Here is a 17,694-nt window from a genome sequence, read left to right on the forward strand (position 1 = left end):
GCTGGAGATCTAAAGTCTATATGTAGCGCTGGAGATGTAAAGTCAAGCACTGAAGATGTAAAGTCTAGCGCTGCGGATGTAAAAGTCTAGCGCTTGAGATTTGTAAAATCTAGTGCTGGAGATATGCAAAGCCTAGCGCTAGAGATGTAAAGTCAAGCGCTGGAGATGTAAAATCAAGCACTGGAGATACGTAAAGGCAAACTATTTTATTTTTATGAAACATTTTACTTATTTATACATGAATTAAGAAAGATATTCCTTTTAACAGTGCTTCTTGAAAAACTGCAATAACATGTTTAGGGTAGGGGATAACAATTAGGGTAGGTAGGGAAATAGGACACATTGGTGTATTTTGTCTTGCCATGGCCTAAACTGGAATCAATATGTCAAACGATTTCTCCGTAGAAATTTTTTTTTGCAGGCTTTTTCTATAGAGTTATATGTAAAACTATGTTCGGCTGTTGTGGCCATCTTTATTCTTTAGTTTTCTATGTTGTGTCATGTGTACTATTGTTTGTCTGTTTGTATTTTTCATTTTTAGCCATGGCGTTGTCAGTTTGTTTTAGATTTATGAGTTTGACTGTCCCTTTGGTATCTTTCGTCCCTCTTTGATTCCCGATTGGCGCCAAAATTATAAAATCAATGAAGGGCCATCATTTAATCATTCATGCATAAATTTGATTCAATATGTCATAAGGTCTTTCATTACATCTCCAGCGCTTGACTTACAAATCCAGCGCCAGTATTTACAACTCCAGCGCTTGACTTCACATCTCCTGCGCTTGACTTTACATAACCAGGGCCAGACCTTACATCTCCAGCGCTTGACTTTAGATCTCCAGCGCTTGACTTTACATCTTCAGCACTAAACTTTACATCTCCAGCGCTTGACTTTACATCTCCAGCGCTTGACTTTACATCTCCAGGACTTGACTTTACATCTTCAGCGCCAGACTTTACATTTCCAGCGCTCGATCTTAACTCCTCAGCGCTAGACTTTACATCTCCTGCGTTTGACTTCAGATATCCAGTGCCAGACTTTACATCTCCAGCGCTTGCTTTTACATCTCCAGCGCTTGACTTTACATCTCCAGCGCTTGATTTTACATCTCCAATGCTTGACTCTACATCTCCAGCGCTTGACTTTACATCTTCAGTGCTAGACTTTACATCTCCAGCGCTTGACTTTAAATCTACAGCGTTTGACTTTACATCTCCAGCGCTTGACTTTACATCTTTAGCGCCAGACTTTACTTCTCCAGCGCTTGGTCTTACATCTTCAGCGCTAGACTTTACATATCAAGCGCTTGATTTTACATCTCCAGCGCTTAACTTTACATCTCCAGCGCTAGACTTTGCATATCGCCAGCACTAGATTTTACACATCTCCAGCGCTAGTCTTTACATCCCCTGCGCTAGACTTTACATCTTCAGCGCTTCACTTTACATCTCCAGCGCTAGACTTTTGATCTCCAGCGCTGGACTTTACATCTCCACCGCTAGACTTCACATCTTCAGCGCTGGACTTTACATCTCCAGCGCTAGACTTTACATCTCTAGCGCTAGACTTTACATCTCCAGCACTAGACTTTACACATCATCAGCGCAGGACTTTAAAAGACACTTTATAATCTGTGTGAGACCAACAGGGCTCCGTACAAGTGACATCGCATTAGGTACAACTAACGACTCATGATATTGTCATACATAAACTACAAATGACTTCATCGTAAACCAACATAATATACTCATTCTGGTAATAATTATTTAATTATGGTTTGATAGTCCAATAAATCATCATAATTTCTAAAAAAAAAGAAGGAAAATAACATGACATAAGATATAGGTATCCAAAGCGAATTGTTGCTTAATCAAGAACTATTAATAACCGAATATTTCAAAACAAAAGATGTATAAAAATAGAAAAAGCTGAAAAAATAGATGACCTAAATAAGTTTAAATAAATAAATGTTCCTTGATATTTTAGTACTATTTGTTTTGTGCATGATAGTCAGTACATTTGTTGTTGATAATATGTGTTTGAATCGCACATCAATATGTTGTTATTGAAGCTAAGCAAAACTGTCAGTACAACTGATAGTATTTGTTTTACTCGTAAATTATTAAAAGGTTCGCGCGTGAAGGCATACCTTAGAATAATTGTTGCATGTAACATTTTAGTGTTTCATGAAAACAATCATCAACTGAGCATCATATATAAATATTTGAAATTTGTTGTGTGCCTGCAATACAACATTGTATGTCGCTTACAGAATTTCAAAAGGTGTCTTTCTTTCGTGACTCCGTCCAAAAAATTAATATTTGGAAGAATGTCTTTTTTACAGCTGGTTAATTTGAAAATTTATAGTCAGCATAAATTCATATAACAAAAATATCGCATTCAGAATTCTAAACGAAAAGTTCCAAAACATATGGTAAAAGCAAAACTCAAACACATCAAATAAAGATAACAACTGTCATATTCATGACTTGGCACATGCACTTTTTTTTGTAGAACATCGGGAATTGAGCAAGATTTTATATGAGAGCTAGCAGTCGCATACAATTCTATTATATTGATAACGATTGGTGATCAAAACAAACAGCCTTAATGGAAAAATGTCCAAAATAGGGGTACAAGAGTCAGCATTGTTCAATAATCGTAATCACTACAAATTACTTACAAAATTAACTATCAGTGGCATATATGTACAGTCATAATTTAGTCGTCGTCCATTTTGAATTTACCGAACTAACTATTTCGAGAATAAACACCGATGCATGAGACCGTCTTTGTTCTAAACATGAACAATAGTTTCGTTATTTGCATTCGCCATGGTCGGATTTTTTTTATTTTAGTGAAAGAAATGGAAAACAACACGTTTAATTATTTATTGCGTCCGAAGCGATTTTCTGGGTTTACCTTCATGAGGAACGCTCAAAGCCAAACATTTGAAATCCGAAGATAGATAAGTACCGAAAATCGTTGAAGAGCTATATGTCAAAAATACCTAAAATAAATAGCCAAATTCATTTAAAGTCAACTTTGCCTGAGGGAGTTGAAACCTTAGTTTTATAATAATTTCAAAATTTATAAACGGACAATTTTAGTATAGTTTGTAAAATCATGTCAGCACCGAAGCACTGACTACTGAGCTGATGATACCCTCGGGTACTGATAATCCACCAGCAGAGGTATCGACCCAGTGATGTAAAAAATGGAAAACAACACGTTTAATTATTTATTGCGTCCGAAGTGCTTTTATGGATTTACCTTCATCAGGAACGCCCAAAGCCAAACATTTGAAATCCGAAGATAGATAAGTACCGAAAATCGTTGAAGAGCTATATGTATAAAATACATAAAATAAAAAGCCAAGTTCATCTAAAGTCAACTTTGCCTGAGGGAGTTTGATAAATACCGAAAATCGTTGAAGAGCTATATGAAAAAAAAACCCGAAAGTTTTTAAGTATTCCAATTGACAACATTTGTTGCTTTTAATATCATACTTCTTCCTGTACATCATGTACATGTATTGTTATCACTTATTGATTCGCAGTTGACCAAGATCTTATCATTCTAGCTTTCTAATCATTATTACAAGATATAATACTTACCTTTACCTTGATGATATTTTTACCTTTTAATAACCAGTTATATCATTTTATAGTTCATACATTTACCAAAAGAACATTGCTTTGATCAAGTGTTACAGTAGCAGATATGGCAACTTCGAATTCATCTTAACAAAAATGCAGACCAGCTTTTTACATTTATTTTTGACAACAGGAAGTGTACAGTTATTTTATCAGTGTACACATTATCGTATCTATTTTGAAATATATATATATATATATATATATTAATTTTAAATTAAAATTCACAGTCGAGTAAACACAGCCCTTTGTGTTATTTATAAACTGTTGTTAGTTGAAGATCTGGAGGATTATCATAGGCGTCTTAATATCTACAAGTGATGTAAAGCTTGATACAGAAATTCTCATTTTCTGTCACATAGCAAATTCTTGATTTATCATCAGTAATATCCCTGTTATTAATTTTTGCTTTTGAGATGAATGAGACGTCAATGTATTTTTTTATTCCTTTTCAGAAGGACGGCAACATGAATGTATTTAAATTTCATTATTTATTCCTCGTTTTGAAATTTACATGATAAAATTCCAATAAATATAAACTGCTTTGTTTGCACAATTATTGCTGAATTGTTTATGTTCTTGTTAATGTTCAGCAAGCAGTGGATATAATCAAAAATGTGCATTCAAGCTTATTTAAACAAAATTACATTGTGTAAGAATCATAAATTATAGGCGATTAATTTGCACCCAGTTATAAATTGATAACAATAAATTGATCAATTTGAAAATAAATGCTTTTAAACCATTGGGCTACACAAGTTTTAGGGAGTTGCACATACCCTCATCCATGGAAACGATCATTCTCATGTAGTTGTAGCCAACACAAAGAAAGTTCACAATTTATACTTAAACTTGGATTTACAGAGTTAAGCCTTTTTCAATTGATTAATATATGGTCTGTTTTTATGTTGTACTTTTACACAACTTTTAAAAATTAAGGAAGTGTTTGCACCTTCAAGAATGTTTAGCTTCACCACATTATGTGTGTGTCTATCCCAATTCACAAGCCTGTATTTAAGTTATCGTTGTTTATCAGTTTATTACTGTTTCTCACATTTTGCTATGGCTCACGTTTTGTAAAGTTTATTCTTGTGATGTGCCGTTACGTCACTGTCCCAAAAGGAAAGACTAATTCAGGCTTTACCCGGCCTCTTTCTGTATATCAGGATATTGTCATTTAGTAGGTGTCGTTGGTTGATGTCTGTCATACTAGTTTTTCGTTAATTATTCAGAAAAATTAGGCCGTAAGAGTTCTTAGTATAATTGTTTTATTTTTCTCATGTCGGGGCCTTTTATAGCTGAGTATACGGTATGGGGGTTTCTGACTGTTAAAGGACCGAAGATTGCCTATAATTTCATTCGAACAGTTGTGTCATTGGCAATCAAACAATATCTGTTTTTTTTATAATCATCGGATTTCCCCCACAAGTTCGTAACACCTACAAAATCTCCTCATTGCTATATAGGACTGCACACACACATATTCTATTCACTGAATTAAAGTGTCGATATCATACATATATTGTTTTTCTAACCAAACGTGAAACTGTTTTGTTATAATACGGGGCGCATTCAAGGGCAGTTCAACACCAGAACATAGTTTGGAAGATTTAACGAACGATTTTCTTTTCTAAATTCTCAAAACTGTTAATAGCTTTTCATGTAAAATATTAAGTGAGATTTTTATTTCATCGATCGAAAAACTCTTTGGTCCGGTTACTGTCTCTTTGACATAAACCCCATTTATATTCTCAATTTTTGTCGTCTGTTGTCAATATCTTAGAGGAAATATAGTATTGAATGAATCATATTCAAGGTAATACTATCATATTTCTGTCATTTACAATAAAACATATTTCGTAAATGTTTCCTGTTTGTTTGAAACGACGTCATCTTTTTTTGTGATAAAATTTCAAGAATAAGTAAATGTGTATGTCTTGTTTACTGCGCACTGAACTAAGACTGCTGTTTAAAATAACTTGTTTTGATGAGTGTAGGTATGCGTTGTCAGTTTGTTTTAGATTTATGAGTTTGACTTTCCCTTTGGTATTTTTCGTCCCTCTTTTATCTTTGTATATGATATATATCTATGTTCTGTTCTGGTTTATATGATTTGATCAAGATTTTTGGATTCATAAAAAAGTTACATATTCAATTCCAAGAAAAAGTAATGTTTTATGAAAATCAAACATTCAAGACAAAAGTATACCAGTTCTCTGAAGAACACAAAACCACTGTATTGAAACATTATCAAGTTGAATTCAGATTATTTGTATACTTCAATGCAAAGATAGCTTAAAAAAATAGAGATTCAAGGAAGACACCCTGAAATAAATTAAATTTTTTAAGCATAACAAATCTCTACAATGTGTAGCAATTAAAGAAAAAAGATCTATCAACAGAACGCCTTATGTTTGCATACTTTACCTCTGCATATACAAAAAGCGAATCAAGGATACATAACAAAAATTAAATATTTTAACAAAAGGCAATTTTGTATGTACATTTCATTATACATTTTAAATACGAATTGAACTTGTATAATTAACGTACATTCCAGCTACATGTAGTGACCTTTTTTCGATAATTCTGATTATAATATCAATAAACACAAACGTCGAGTCTTAGGCCAACTAAAATTAATAAGTTGATTTTCATCCAAATTAAAAAAAAAAAATGGAGCGGGTGGGAGGATTTTATTTTTTATTTTTTATTTCTTATGAAACCCTCTTGTGACGTATTCTTCATGTATGCACGTGTAATAATAAACTTATATCATGTATATACATATGTAAGGACTCGTAAATAATTTTTAAATCTTGAATAGATACATCGTATCTCTGATTGGAACCACTGTTCTACATGTTATTGCTGCTTTAAAAATATATTTTTAGTAATTAAGTTATAGACATTATATTTACCGAATGAATATCTTTTTAAAGTCTATTATTCGCAAAGAAGACACGTCTAATAACCTTATTAGTTAGGAATAAAGCTACACTTACGATGAAGTAAACATTTAAGACTAAGGCCGTGTTCACATTGACATAAACTCGGTGTTGTGTTAGTGTAACTCACACATAAACTAAACATAATTACGTTCCCATTGATAAAACTAAATGTTTACATGTAGTGTAAATCATGTTTTGTCTACATGCAGTTGATAGTCGATGTATGCCTTGTGTAGGTTAAGTGTACACAAAACTAGGCATTCAGAACTTTAATTTTCCCATGTATATTTGAAAAAGAAACATTTTTTTACATAAAATTGATACTTATAACACTTATTAATAAAGTTCTTTACAGAAATATTTGTCTAAACTTGATATATGTATTTCATAGCCTTATTAACCTCTTATCAAGACTCATCCATCATCACTGCCGAACACATAATTAATTTGAAAAGGTCTTTCCGAATCGACTGGACATACACACTGACAGAAATATTTGCCACTGGTATTTACTCAAACAACGATTCACTCATAAATGCATTACTGAAAAAGGGTGAGGTTAATTGTTTGTTTGTGTAGTATCTCAGGTCTGTTAAAATTCAATTACAAGTAATAAAAAAAAAACATTACCCCCTCCCTTTGCCAAATACTCATTGAAGAAAAAAATACCATTTAAAACAAACAGAAAAGATAGAAATGATGTGTTCCTTAACATCGCAATTCTTTTTCTTCGTCTGGTCTGTAGGCAAGCTGATGCAGCCTTCGTTTTTAATGCGTAATCGACACATCTTTAAACCATTGCAAATCATCCAAAATGACTTTCTGAACGGAGCAACCACTTTTCCTTTAAAAAAAATAAGAGGGGGCGGTCCTGAGTCAGATTTTTTTTCGCGCGAATGTTTATATTAAGTTTTTTATTCGATGGAACCAATTCAATATTTAACACTATAATGTATGGGGAATATTTGGATTCAGAATAATTGTTCATTCTAATCATCGGTATGACCCGATTTTTTTTTAATCAAATTTTGGAAAATCCTTCCCCCCCCCTTTTTTTTTAAAGGTCAAATGGTCGTTCCCTTACTGCAAGAAAAGTTGTTTGAAAATTTGAATTAAGTTCTACGTAATGAACATTTAAATGACATATAGTTTACAAGTGTGAACAAATCTTATGTACAGGTATCTAAACAAAGTGTATAGATGTGAACACATTTAATGTGAAACTAGTGTAGATTACATTAAACCAAATGTAAAATTGTTTACTGTACACGGCGTTTGGTGTGAACACGGCCCAACTTGGTCATTTACACATAGTCATTCTTATAATACAATTGAAGCCTACAGCCTTATAGGTAAAGATGTATTTAACTTCAAGACCTTAACGAATAAGATGCCTACACTATTAAAGAATTGTGTCCTTGTACCGATGAAAAACTGTGGTACAAGTAAAGACAAATTCAATCTTTTATGGTATAACATTTCACAGTACATTCCGTGACATGGTCAGAAAAATGTCGCACGATATGCTACTTAATATATGTAATTAGTTATGATAATGTATAATCGATAATTACATAAAAGAGGGACGAAAGATACCAAAGGGACAGTCAAACTAATAAATCTAAAACAAACTGACAACGCCATGGCTAAAAATGAAAAAGACAAACAGAAAAACAATAGTACACATGACACAACATAGAAAACTAAAGAATAAACAACACGAACCCCACCAAAAACTAGGGTGATATAATAGTCATTTAAAAGGCATGAACGGTTTTCAGATTGTTTCAGTTCAAATTATTTAATTTACCAATAAATAAATGAATATAAATTCAACCATCTTTTTCATTTCCTTCTTTTTCCGGTACATTTGGTCGTGAGCTATATGTTCTAGCAATTTAGTAGATCAGTTATTTTAAAAACATAAGTTTCCTGTCTTTATTCATACTTGAAAACGTAATGTTATATATTTTCAAAACGTGAAATATTACTGTAGTAGAAATACACGAATGAAACAGCTGATGAAACATAGATTATTGACAACTAGTTTTTCGTTTGTAAAATACGATGGTTAATGTTTGTATTGCAATAAAATATTTAAATGGAAGCAAATCTGAACAAAGCAGGGTCAAGGTTGACACGATAATAACACGTGTGTACATGTGTTTAAAACTTTTGGGGTTTTCCTGTTCACTTTCATGGATAAAATTATAAAAGAAATTATTAGCCTAACAAGTAACTATCAATCATTCATTTTTGATATTTTATGAAAAGAGCATTTACTTCTAATTATTACATTTTTCTCTTTCAACACATGTGTGCAGCAAATAACCCGTACATGGTCCCATTACTGCTTTGCATATACGAAACTAACGAGGTGTTACCTCACTGTCCAACTGCATATCAAAGGCAATTCATTACATATCTATTGTTAAAATAGTTATAATCTGTGAAGTATTGTTTAAAAGTTTATTTTAATCAAAGCATAACATTGTACATTGTACATATGGGTCATAGAAACAAATCTATATTTTTAGAACAGTTTATTTTCGTATCCCAGGTAAGGTAAAGGAAAGTCGGGACGCAAATAAACTAAAACGAAATGTGTTTATAATCTTTATTTAAAGAAACAAAATAAAAAAACACATATGCCACTCGACATATAATTCTTATTAGAATAAATCAACATTCAGTATGTTGTGGAATACAGACGCTCATCTTTCTTCAGGGATTTATTTAAATGATAACGATGATCAATATTTCTTATGACTGGTAGTAAGTTCAAGTTGACCCTTCGCATCGGTTTGAGCAGAATTGATGGTTAAATATCATACAAAGCTACATTCCTATTTTTATGAATGTTTGTTGATACTTTGAATTTCACCAAAACCAAACAGAAATGAAAACATGTCTAGGATTTCTTAACCTTTATTGAGAGGAATAATTTGACATTTGTTTGATTTAAGATTTTGATCTTTTTTGTCAAACGAAGTTCGGGAAGGGATATAGGGTTTCATCTGTCCAACACAAAGTTGAAGTCCATCTATCTGTGGAAGTATAAGTCATATTTCTTGAGATTTTGTTCATAGATGTATAAGTAGTCCTGATAAAAATAAGATAATCTTGACCTACATTTCACAAATGAGTGAATAATTTAAGTTTGCGTTAATGTCCATATCTGAGATACAACTCGTAGAGAAATAATGTAAGTAGATGTGTCTGTCATCATGAGTCAGAATCGAGGGTCCTCAAAAATATGTCATCTTAAGCTTGACATACAAATCGAGGATAAGTAAATGAGGTGAAATGCTGCGTTTAATTCCATGTCTGTGATTAGGTACTACAAATAGTTTGTCAGTAGATGCAACTTTGAAAGTCACGAGTTTTAAAATGAAGTCTTGGCAAATGATATAGATGACATTTCATTTCATCAACTGGACTAAAAGATATTCGATTTGTACAATAAAGTTATATTTTATATCATTATCATAACTAATTGGATTTGGCAATTGAAGATGAAAGTCATCTCAATATAACAAATTGTATAATACCTTGCCTTTCTTTTTTACATCAACAAACTCCATATTTCCGGCCCCAAAATTTGGGGCATGCACCAATTTACTCTCTTGTCTGAGTTGTAACAAGAAGTACATTGTATATCAGATAGCGAACGTAATTATGGTAATGCAACGGTTATCATCTTGCATATACAAAATGAAATGTTTATAAAAATTATTTAGAATGTTAAGTATAACCGCCTGTTTGGTTATTATTCAAATATTTCTGCTTTGATTACGATGTTATTTATTTTTTTCGCTAGCTCAGTCGCAAACTGTTTAAATCAGACATACGTATTTTCCAACGAACGCATCGCTATGTATGTAAGTTTATTCAACTATACATTATAAAACTGATACGTACTTTTTACTTAGTTTGTGGTTAAAGCTAAACAAGTTTGACTAGTAAACGCAAAATACTCTTCGTGGAACGAATATATAATGTACCCCAGACGTTATTTTGGACGTAGACTTTTTGGAATGTATCAACAATACATTTGTTCAATCAGGTTTCACAAATTATAATGTTGATTTTTCATAACAATTTATAGGAAGATGCATAAAACAACCATCCACAGTTTGTATGGACTGTTGAATTTGAATTTCCGTATCAATATCGGAATGAAGATCTAAATTTCAATTTGAAAGGTAGCTAAAACTGTTCTGTTTCTAAAATATACAGAATATTTATTTAAACAATCGGACTGTACATTTTTGCCATGGTAAGTTCCTGGATACTTGTTTTACAAGTTGGAACAACAAAATACGATGAGTCTGAATACGTGCGAGGACTTTGAAAACATGCATTAAATTGCTATTGAATGTAAATTGTATTATGTAGCAATTACCAAATGCGCTGGTACTAATGCCCGCGTCACACTGTCCCGATTTTTACGCCGATGGCAACACGATTATGGAAATTTTCAAAATCTGGACTGATCGTATCCAGATCGGGCTATTCGTAGTGCCATCTTTAACCATCGTAGAACCATCAGCCACTTTTTCTAGCATTCGGGGATAACTTCGGGAAGGGTTCTAAATTTTTTAACATGTTAAAAAATCCCCGAAGGTGCGTCCGATGTTGAGGGTTCGTATTGAGTTCGTATCACCATCCTCACCATCGTAATGTCACCGGGAATGCATCTTTGAACATCGTATTGCATTCGTGTTTCCATCGTTTCCATCGGGCAGTTTTGACATTACGATGTCTACACGAATGAATCACGAAGCTACCCGAAGGTCTTACGATGGCAACACGACTTCGTGAAGACGTCGTAATCCCGTCGTGTTGCCATCTAATAAAAGTACGAAGGCGACAAGATGGAAATACGACGGCAATAAATCCAGCTAAATGTAAGTTAATTTTCGCGCTATAATACATTTAAAGTGTCATGCGCGATATGCACTGATCAGTCTAATACGACAGTTAAGAAAGACGTTCACAAAACATGGAGCTCATATCATATGATTCTATGAGAACAAGAAAGGCGACATCGTTGCTTCTATTAATTCAAATGGAACAAGAAGAGCAGCTATTACAGGCTCAGGATTTACTTTTACAAGTAAAATATTATTTTTTGTCAATTTTTCATATCAAGTAACATAATGAAAATCATAAACGCGCCTCGTACACCAACACTGCAGGTACACGTATATAGGGAAACCATCTTTTTCTTCATAATTCTGATTTTTTATGTATCGTCTGCGTTGTTGTCACACAAATGTTTACTCCATAACCATTTTGTTTTCTATATGTCATATTTTGCCGCATTTGTTGCTTTCCCCACATCTTTCCTTTTGTTTATATTATTATGATATTCTCCTGGAAAGTGCTCTTTTTGAATAAAAGGGATCAACGAACCCATTACCTTACCTTTAAGATAGATCAGGAAACATGGGCATAATTATGGGTGATTATTCAGACTAGTGCAAACATTTTACAGTTCAAACAAGGCAATGCCGAGCGTGGCATCCCCTCGTATGTAATATATTGGGGACAAATATGGACACTATATTTGTATATGACACATGCAGAAAATGGTAAATTGAATATGTATATTTGATGCATAAACTAGTTTTTTTAGAAATCAACCAAAACATTCAGTAACTTGAAATACCTTTAATATTGTCTTTAGAACCAGCAGGTAAAAAAATAAGCAACCAATTTCCTGTGTATTATGCTTTTTCAAGAAGAAAAAACAAGTCCATCTGCATGACCTTGACCTTTGGCCTTGAACGTAAAAAATGTCAGATCATTACAAGGAGGAACAATATACCAAATGTGGTTAACATCTTTTAAAGCATATTGGTTTTAGAGTGTTCACAAGGGTAATATTGCCTTGTATTACAACTGTCACTGTGACCGCGTGATGCCTTCGGCATATAATTTAAATGCATCGTAAGCTGTACACGACGTCTTTTAGACATCGTATGGCCATCACGCCATCATCGTAATCCATCGTGTAGCCTTCGTGATCCGTCGTGTAGGCTTCGGCTGAGATAGAAGCTTAAATACCGGTCTTCGGTTAACCTTCGTATGTCCATCTTTTGCTATCGTATATAATTTCGGCACCATCGTATAGACTTCGTTATTGGTCGTACTTGCTTCGGTCACTTTTTGGTATTTTAACGAGATCGGGACCAACTTCGTACGAACTTACAATTTTCGCATTCGGGTGTCCATCGTATATGAAAATCGGGACAGTGTGACACGGGCATAATGAAATTACGAATGCATGACACAATAATTTATATATTTAAACAATTCAATAAGTACGTATCCATTTAAACAGGGACTTCTTACTGTCGTACAAGACTTTTGCAAGTATTAAGAAATATTTCCGTGTTTGTTTTTAATTCATAGTGAAGAAAATATACTTTATTCAAATGACAAATTTAATTGCACGACTAAAATAACGTACATCCTTCCTTTTAAAATATACAAATGTATATACTCTTACAATTGCGGTGACAGGTTAATGTAAGATAAGAAAATATTTTAAAAGAAAACCTTCAAATGCATGACTACATGGACTAGTTAATTAACAGTGTACACTGTCATAAGATTTGTAATTTTTATTTGCTATACATATATTAAATGATTTATTACATGATTATTGATAATTATATTTAGTAGAAACATCTAAATACAAGTTAAGAATCCTTCATAAAAAAATAAAAAATCGAACGCTTATTTATCCAAAACAGTCATTGTATGTGAAGTTACAAAATTAATTCAGCTTCCCCTCCTATGCATCCCAACGCATAATATCAAATGTTTGTCCCCTAACTTTCAGTTTTTTCCCATAAAGGAATGTGAATTTCTGTCAAATATCATCCAGATTTTTCCACATCAAAGATGTATGAAGTATTCAAACTGAGGTAGATTAAGGGTGACAAGGGACATTACTAATTTTTCAGCCCCATACATGTATATGATAAATGCATTTATCTTTTTCAAGTATCACTCGAAAATTTGTCTTCAATTTCGAATAGTTACTGAAAAACGATATGTTGACGATGGCGGTGTAAATTTTCGCTCTTCATGACGCCTCACTTTACAAAATCTCATTTTTTTTTTGCTCTTGATCACTGGAATGTTTGTCACTGCACTCAAACAAAAATAAAAATATTGATTTCGTTCCAGTGAATTTATAAAATGAATATGCAGAGGATAAATATTTAATTCTATCGATTAAAGAAAAAACAGTAGACAAAAAGATATATATTAACAAAGAATACAAAATAGTTACCAATACTACCAAAACTACAGACTGTTAAAAAAGTCAATGTGTCATAAAATTGACATAACATTTTATAATCTTTGTTAATATATTATCCAAATGAGGATTTCTGATTTATGTACCAAGCTAACATCAAATGATTTATTTTGTTATGGCTATAAGTTGAAGGTTGGTTTTTGTTTCCCTTTGAACACACGTGCGACTGTAGATTTGTTTTCAAGTCAGATAGAATTTTACTCTGGTCAATCGAGACCTGAAATATGAGAGTTATGACAGGCACCAGTTCGCATGCACTCTCATTTATTTATCGTGCTGGAATACTGCCTGGGCCAGAAGCTTTTAAAAGTTAAGCAATATGTAGAAGTTTGACTTCATCCAATAACATTGATGGATTTGGTATATGGGGTTGAGTTTTGTCCTAGGTTTGATAGGTTAGGTATGTTCTTGGTTGTAAAAACCGTGGAAATTTGCGAGTTAAGATGTAAGACTTGATTTCACTTTAACTAAAAGTCAATTCCGTTTTAGTAGAGCTATCCAACAGCGGTCACTCTTAAAATAGTAACAGAACATTTTTTGCTGGAATCTTAAGTGCATATAATGCTGTTTGTATACTGATTATAAATCTCTATTCATTTCCTCTGGTTTAGTTTGTTTATGTTCTCGTACATGTACATGTTTCCTAGCCCGATTGTAGAGCTTTTGTTTTAGTCGAGATAGCGAGCAGTGTTTCTTGGTTATTCATGATTGCTATCTCTTTGTAGGTGCAGTTGTATATGGTTAATCTTTATTGATGATAATGAGGCAGTTATCTGTAACTCTGTTCCACAAGATGTAAATTTCAGACAGTTCGTTTTATACGTATTTGATAGTAAATACTGAAGCCAATAATTTTGCATTGTCTTAATGCTTTGAGGGATTTTATATCTTCTTTCTTCTCTATCGGTCTCATAAGGGTTATTCTGGAGTCTACGAAAACGATTTCATGGCTACTATATTCAGGGACTGGCTAACTTATAGTTATGAGGGATGTGTTTTAGTTATAAGTTCAGGATGTTTGAACCTCTTGTTGGCAATTGGACAGATTGGATAGGCCCTCGGGCGTGCTCTAGCGACAATAAGGTGTCATTAATGTCTTTGTGGTACTAGCTACCTGTGATGTTGTTTGATAACCAGTTGATATCAGGTAGGTTGACATCACCTCCTATCCAGATTGTCGAGTTGTTATACATGTATTTAAAACAAATGTATCGGATGATAGAACACAGAAACTTTGCATATTCAATACCCCTGTTAGTTGGATGATTAGCTGAAATGACTTTTAATGATTTGTTAGAGTGGTAGTCAATCTTACGAGCAATGACTTCTGAGCCTGGTATTAATCAGCATTGCTTATAATGTTAAGTTTGATCGCAATCACCGTAGACATTTTCAGTCTTTGCGGAAAGTTGCAAGGGGAAAATAGGAGAGGTAGTAGTTCGCTATTGTAAATGGTTGGTTCTCCAAGTTTCATTTGCAGGTATCATATATGGGTTACAAGTGACTAAAACGTTACAGAAACTATGCTTTTTAGCATTTATACTTTGACAGTTAAAAGCTGCAAATTTTAAAAAAATTTATGGAATTAGGAGAAAAGTTTTTTTAAGGACAGAAGTATGTATTTAAGCGCTCATATTTGTGTTGTCGATGTATGTGGTTTTGAGGCCAAACGAATCATTGACTTGTCATTCGTTCAGTGCATCCCATCGAACTAGAGACGAAGGATACTACAGATACAGTTAAGTCGGTCTCATATCTTGACTTACATCCAGAAATTGACAAAGTGGGTCGGTTGAAAACAAAACTTTACGACTAAAGAGATGATTTCAGCTTTTCAATTGCATACTTTCCATTTCTTAGAAGCAACAGTCCATCAGCACCTGCATACGGGGTATATATACACATGGAAAAAAGTATTGCAACACCGTGATTTTTTAAAACTTGAAAAATCAGCCTTTTAATTTGGATGGAATATGATAAAATATCTGTAAAATAATATTGACACATAGTTTATAATTACATTGTCATTTTAACGAACAAAAAATGTTTGAAATTTTAAAAACAAAATGAAGTGTTTTGTACAAAAAACAGCATTTTACAACTTTTACTGTAGTCGAACTTTACAATGTCAGACATTTCAAAATGTTTCTTAAGATGATTGTTCACATCATGGTTGATCATTATACGCTAAATAATTAGTATTTTGTGCGTAGCCTCCATTCAAACGGTTAACCGCCATTTAACGTCTTCTGATTCCTGCAATAAATCGACTCATTTGGTGCTAAGGTAGCAGCAACCATTTCTGATGAAAGGCATTGTTTATTGTATCACGTGTTAGGACTAGAATGTTCTTTCGCGCACATTACGCCCAATAGTGTCCCATATATGCTCGATATGGTTCAAATCCGGGCTACGATCGGGTCAAGGAAGATAAACCGAATTCCATTGGAACAATGGATCTTCCTCCACGATGCTAATTTCTAACTTTGGCGAGCTCTGCACTACATTGGATACAGACAACTGTGTGTCTGTTCGTAAGCAAAGGTCCTCGAAATGGTCTTATTGCACGATAACCAGTAGCGATGCGTCGATCTCGAACAATTTTTGTCAAACGGCTCCTGTATGCCCACCTCTCTCTTTTTAGGATTGTATTGTATGCAATAGGTTTCTTTCTGACCAAGCTTCTTTATGCTTGATTTTCCCTAGCAGATGGCATAGTAGGTCTTTTTGATCTCGGATAGTCTTTAACATCGCTTATTGCCTGATTTGTATTCTCAAAACAACAAATAGTGGAATGGTGATGACCAACAATACGTGCGGTTGTCGCAGCGACATTCTTGCTTCTCTCATGCTGATAATCTGCCATCTTGCTGCGGTTAAGAGTTGAAGAGCACCCATTACAAGGTGTCAATTACATAACTTTATAAACTTGGTTATTTAAAGTGTTAGAAACAATGAAGATAAAAACACCGGTTTTGCTGTTAACGGGTACAGTAGCTGCATGTGCAGATAATAACTTATCGCGTCGATAATTATTGATCAAACTCAGGTGATATTTAAATAATGTTTAACTAGTTCTATTTTAACAAATTATATCACAAACAAAAGAGTGTTTTTTTTAATTTCAATTTCAATTTGATGTTGCAATACTTTTTCCCATGTGTATATATCTCCCAATTGATACGATATTCCCGTGCTTACATATCCTGTCATGATTTTCTTTATAGAGGGTTGCTGCTCACACGATAAAATCAAGAGTTCCAATTGGTGAAGGTGAAATCATCCCTTCATAAATTTTATGGACGCCATCACGAGTTGGTTGACCGTTATGGAAAAACCGTTTCACAAATGATATCGGATATGTTCCTTACGTCGTAACTACAATCCCCTTCCCTTTATAAATGTGACTTACCGAGTTAGACTATGTACCGCATTTGTTTTCACATAAGCAACACGACGGATGCCACATGTGGAGCAAGACTTGCTTACCCTTCCGGAGCACCTACGATCACCCATTGATTTTGGTTGGGTTCGTGTTGCTTATTCTTTAGTTTTCTATGTTGTGTCATGTGTACTATTGTTTATCTGTTTGTCTTTTTCATTTTTAGCCATGGCGTTGTCAGTTTATTTTCGATTTATGAGTGTGACTGTCCCTCTGTTATCTTTCGTCCGTCTTTTATCGATCAAATTAAGAAATACCCCCCCCCCCCCCCCAAATCACTCAATTCTTTTTACTGTTAGTTTTCAATG

The 17,694-nt window shown here is 33.5% G+C and overlaps 1 protein-coding gene across 1 annotated transcript; it reads right to left on the reverse strand.

Moving 5' to 3' along the window:
* Positions 1-705: 705 nt before the first annotated feature.
* On the reverse strand, positions 706-10,261 carry LOC139490082 (uncharacterized). The gene is made up of 2 exons (XM_071276935.1): positions 10,160-10,261; positions 706-1,290 (listed from the first exon to the last, which is right to left on the reverse strand). Exons 1-2 carry the CDS (start codon positions 10,259-10,261, stop codon positions 706-708), a joined length of 687 nt encoding a protein of 228 aa, XP_071133036.1.
* Positions 10,262-17,694: the final 7,433 nt, after the last annotated feature.

This window comes from Mytilus edulis, chromosome 9, assembly GCF_963676685.1.
Source record: "Mytilus edulis chromosome 9, xbMytEdul2.2, whole genome shotgun sequence".
In the NCBI taxonomy this organism is placed as follows: Eukaryota; Metazoa; Mollusca; class Bivalvia; order Mytilida; family Mytilidae; genus Mytilus; species Mytilus edulis.

Excerpts from the sequence above, each read along its gene's own strand:
- LOC139490082 (XM_071276935.1), bottom strand. The coding sequence starts at position 10,261 with ATGTACTTCTTGTTACAACTCAGACAAGAGAGTAAATTGGTGCATGCC. Across the intron at positions 1,291-10,159 it reads ATGTAAAAAAGAAAGGCAAG|TCTAGCGCTGAAGATGTAAG; the intron begins GTATTATACAAT and ends TGATATGTAAAG.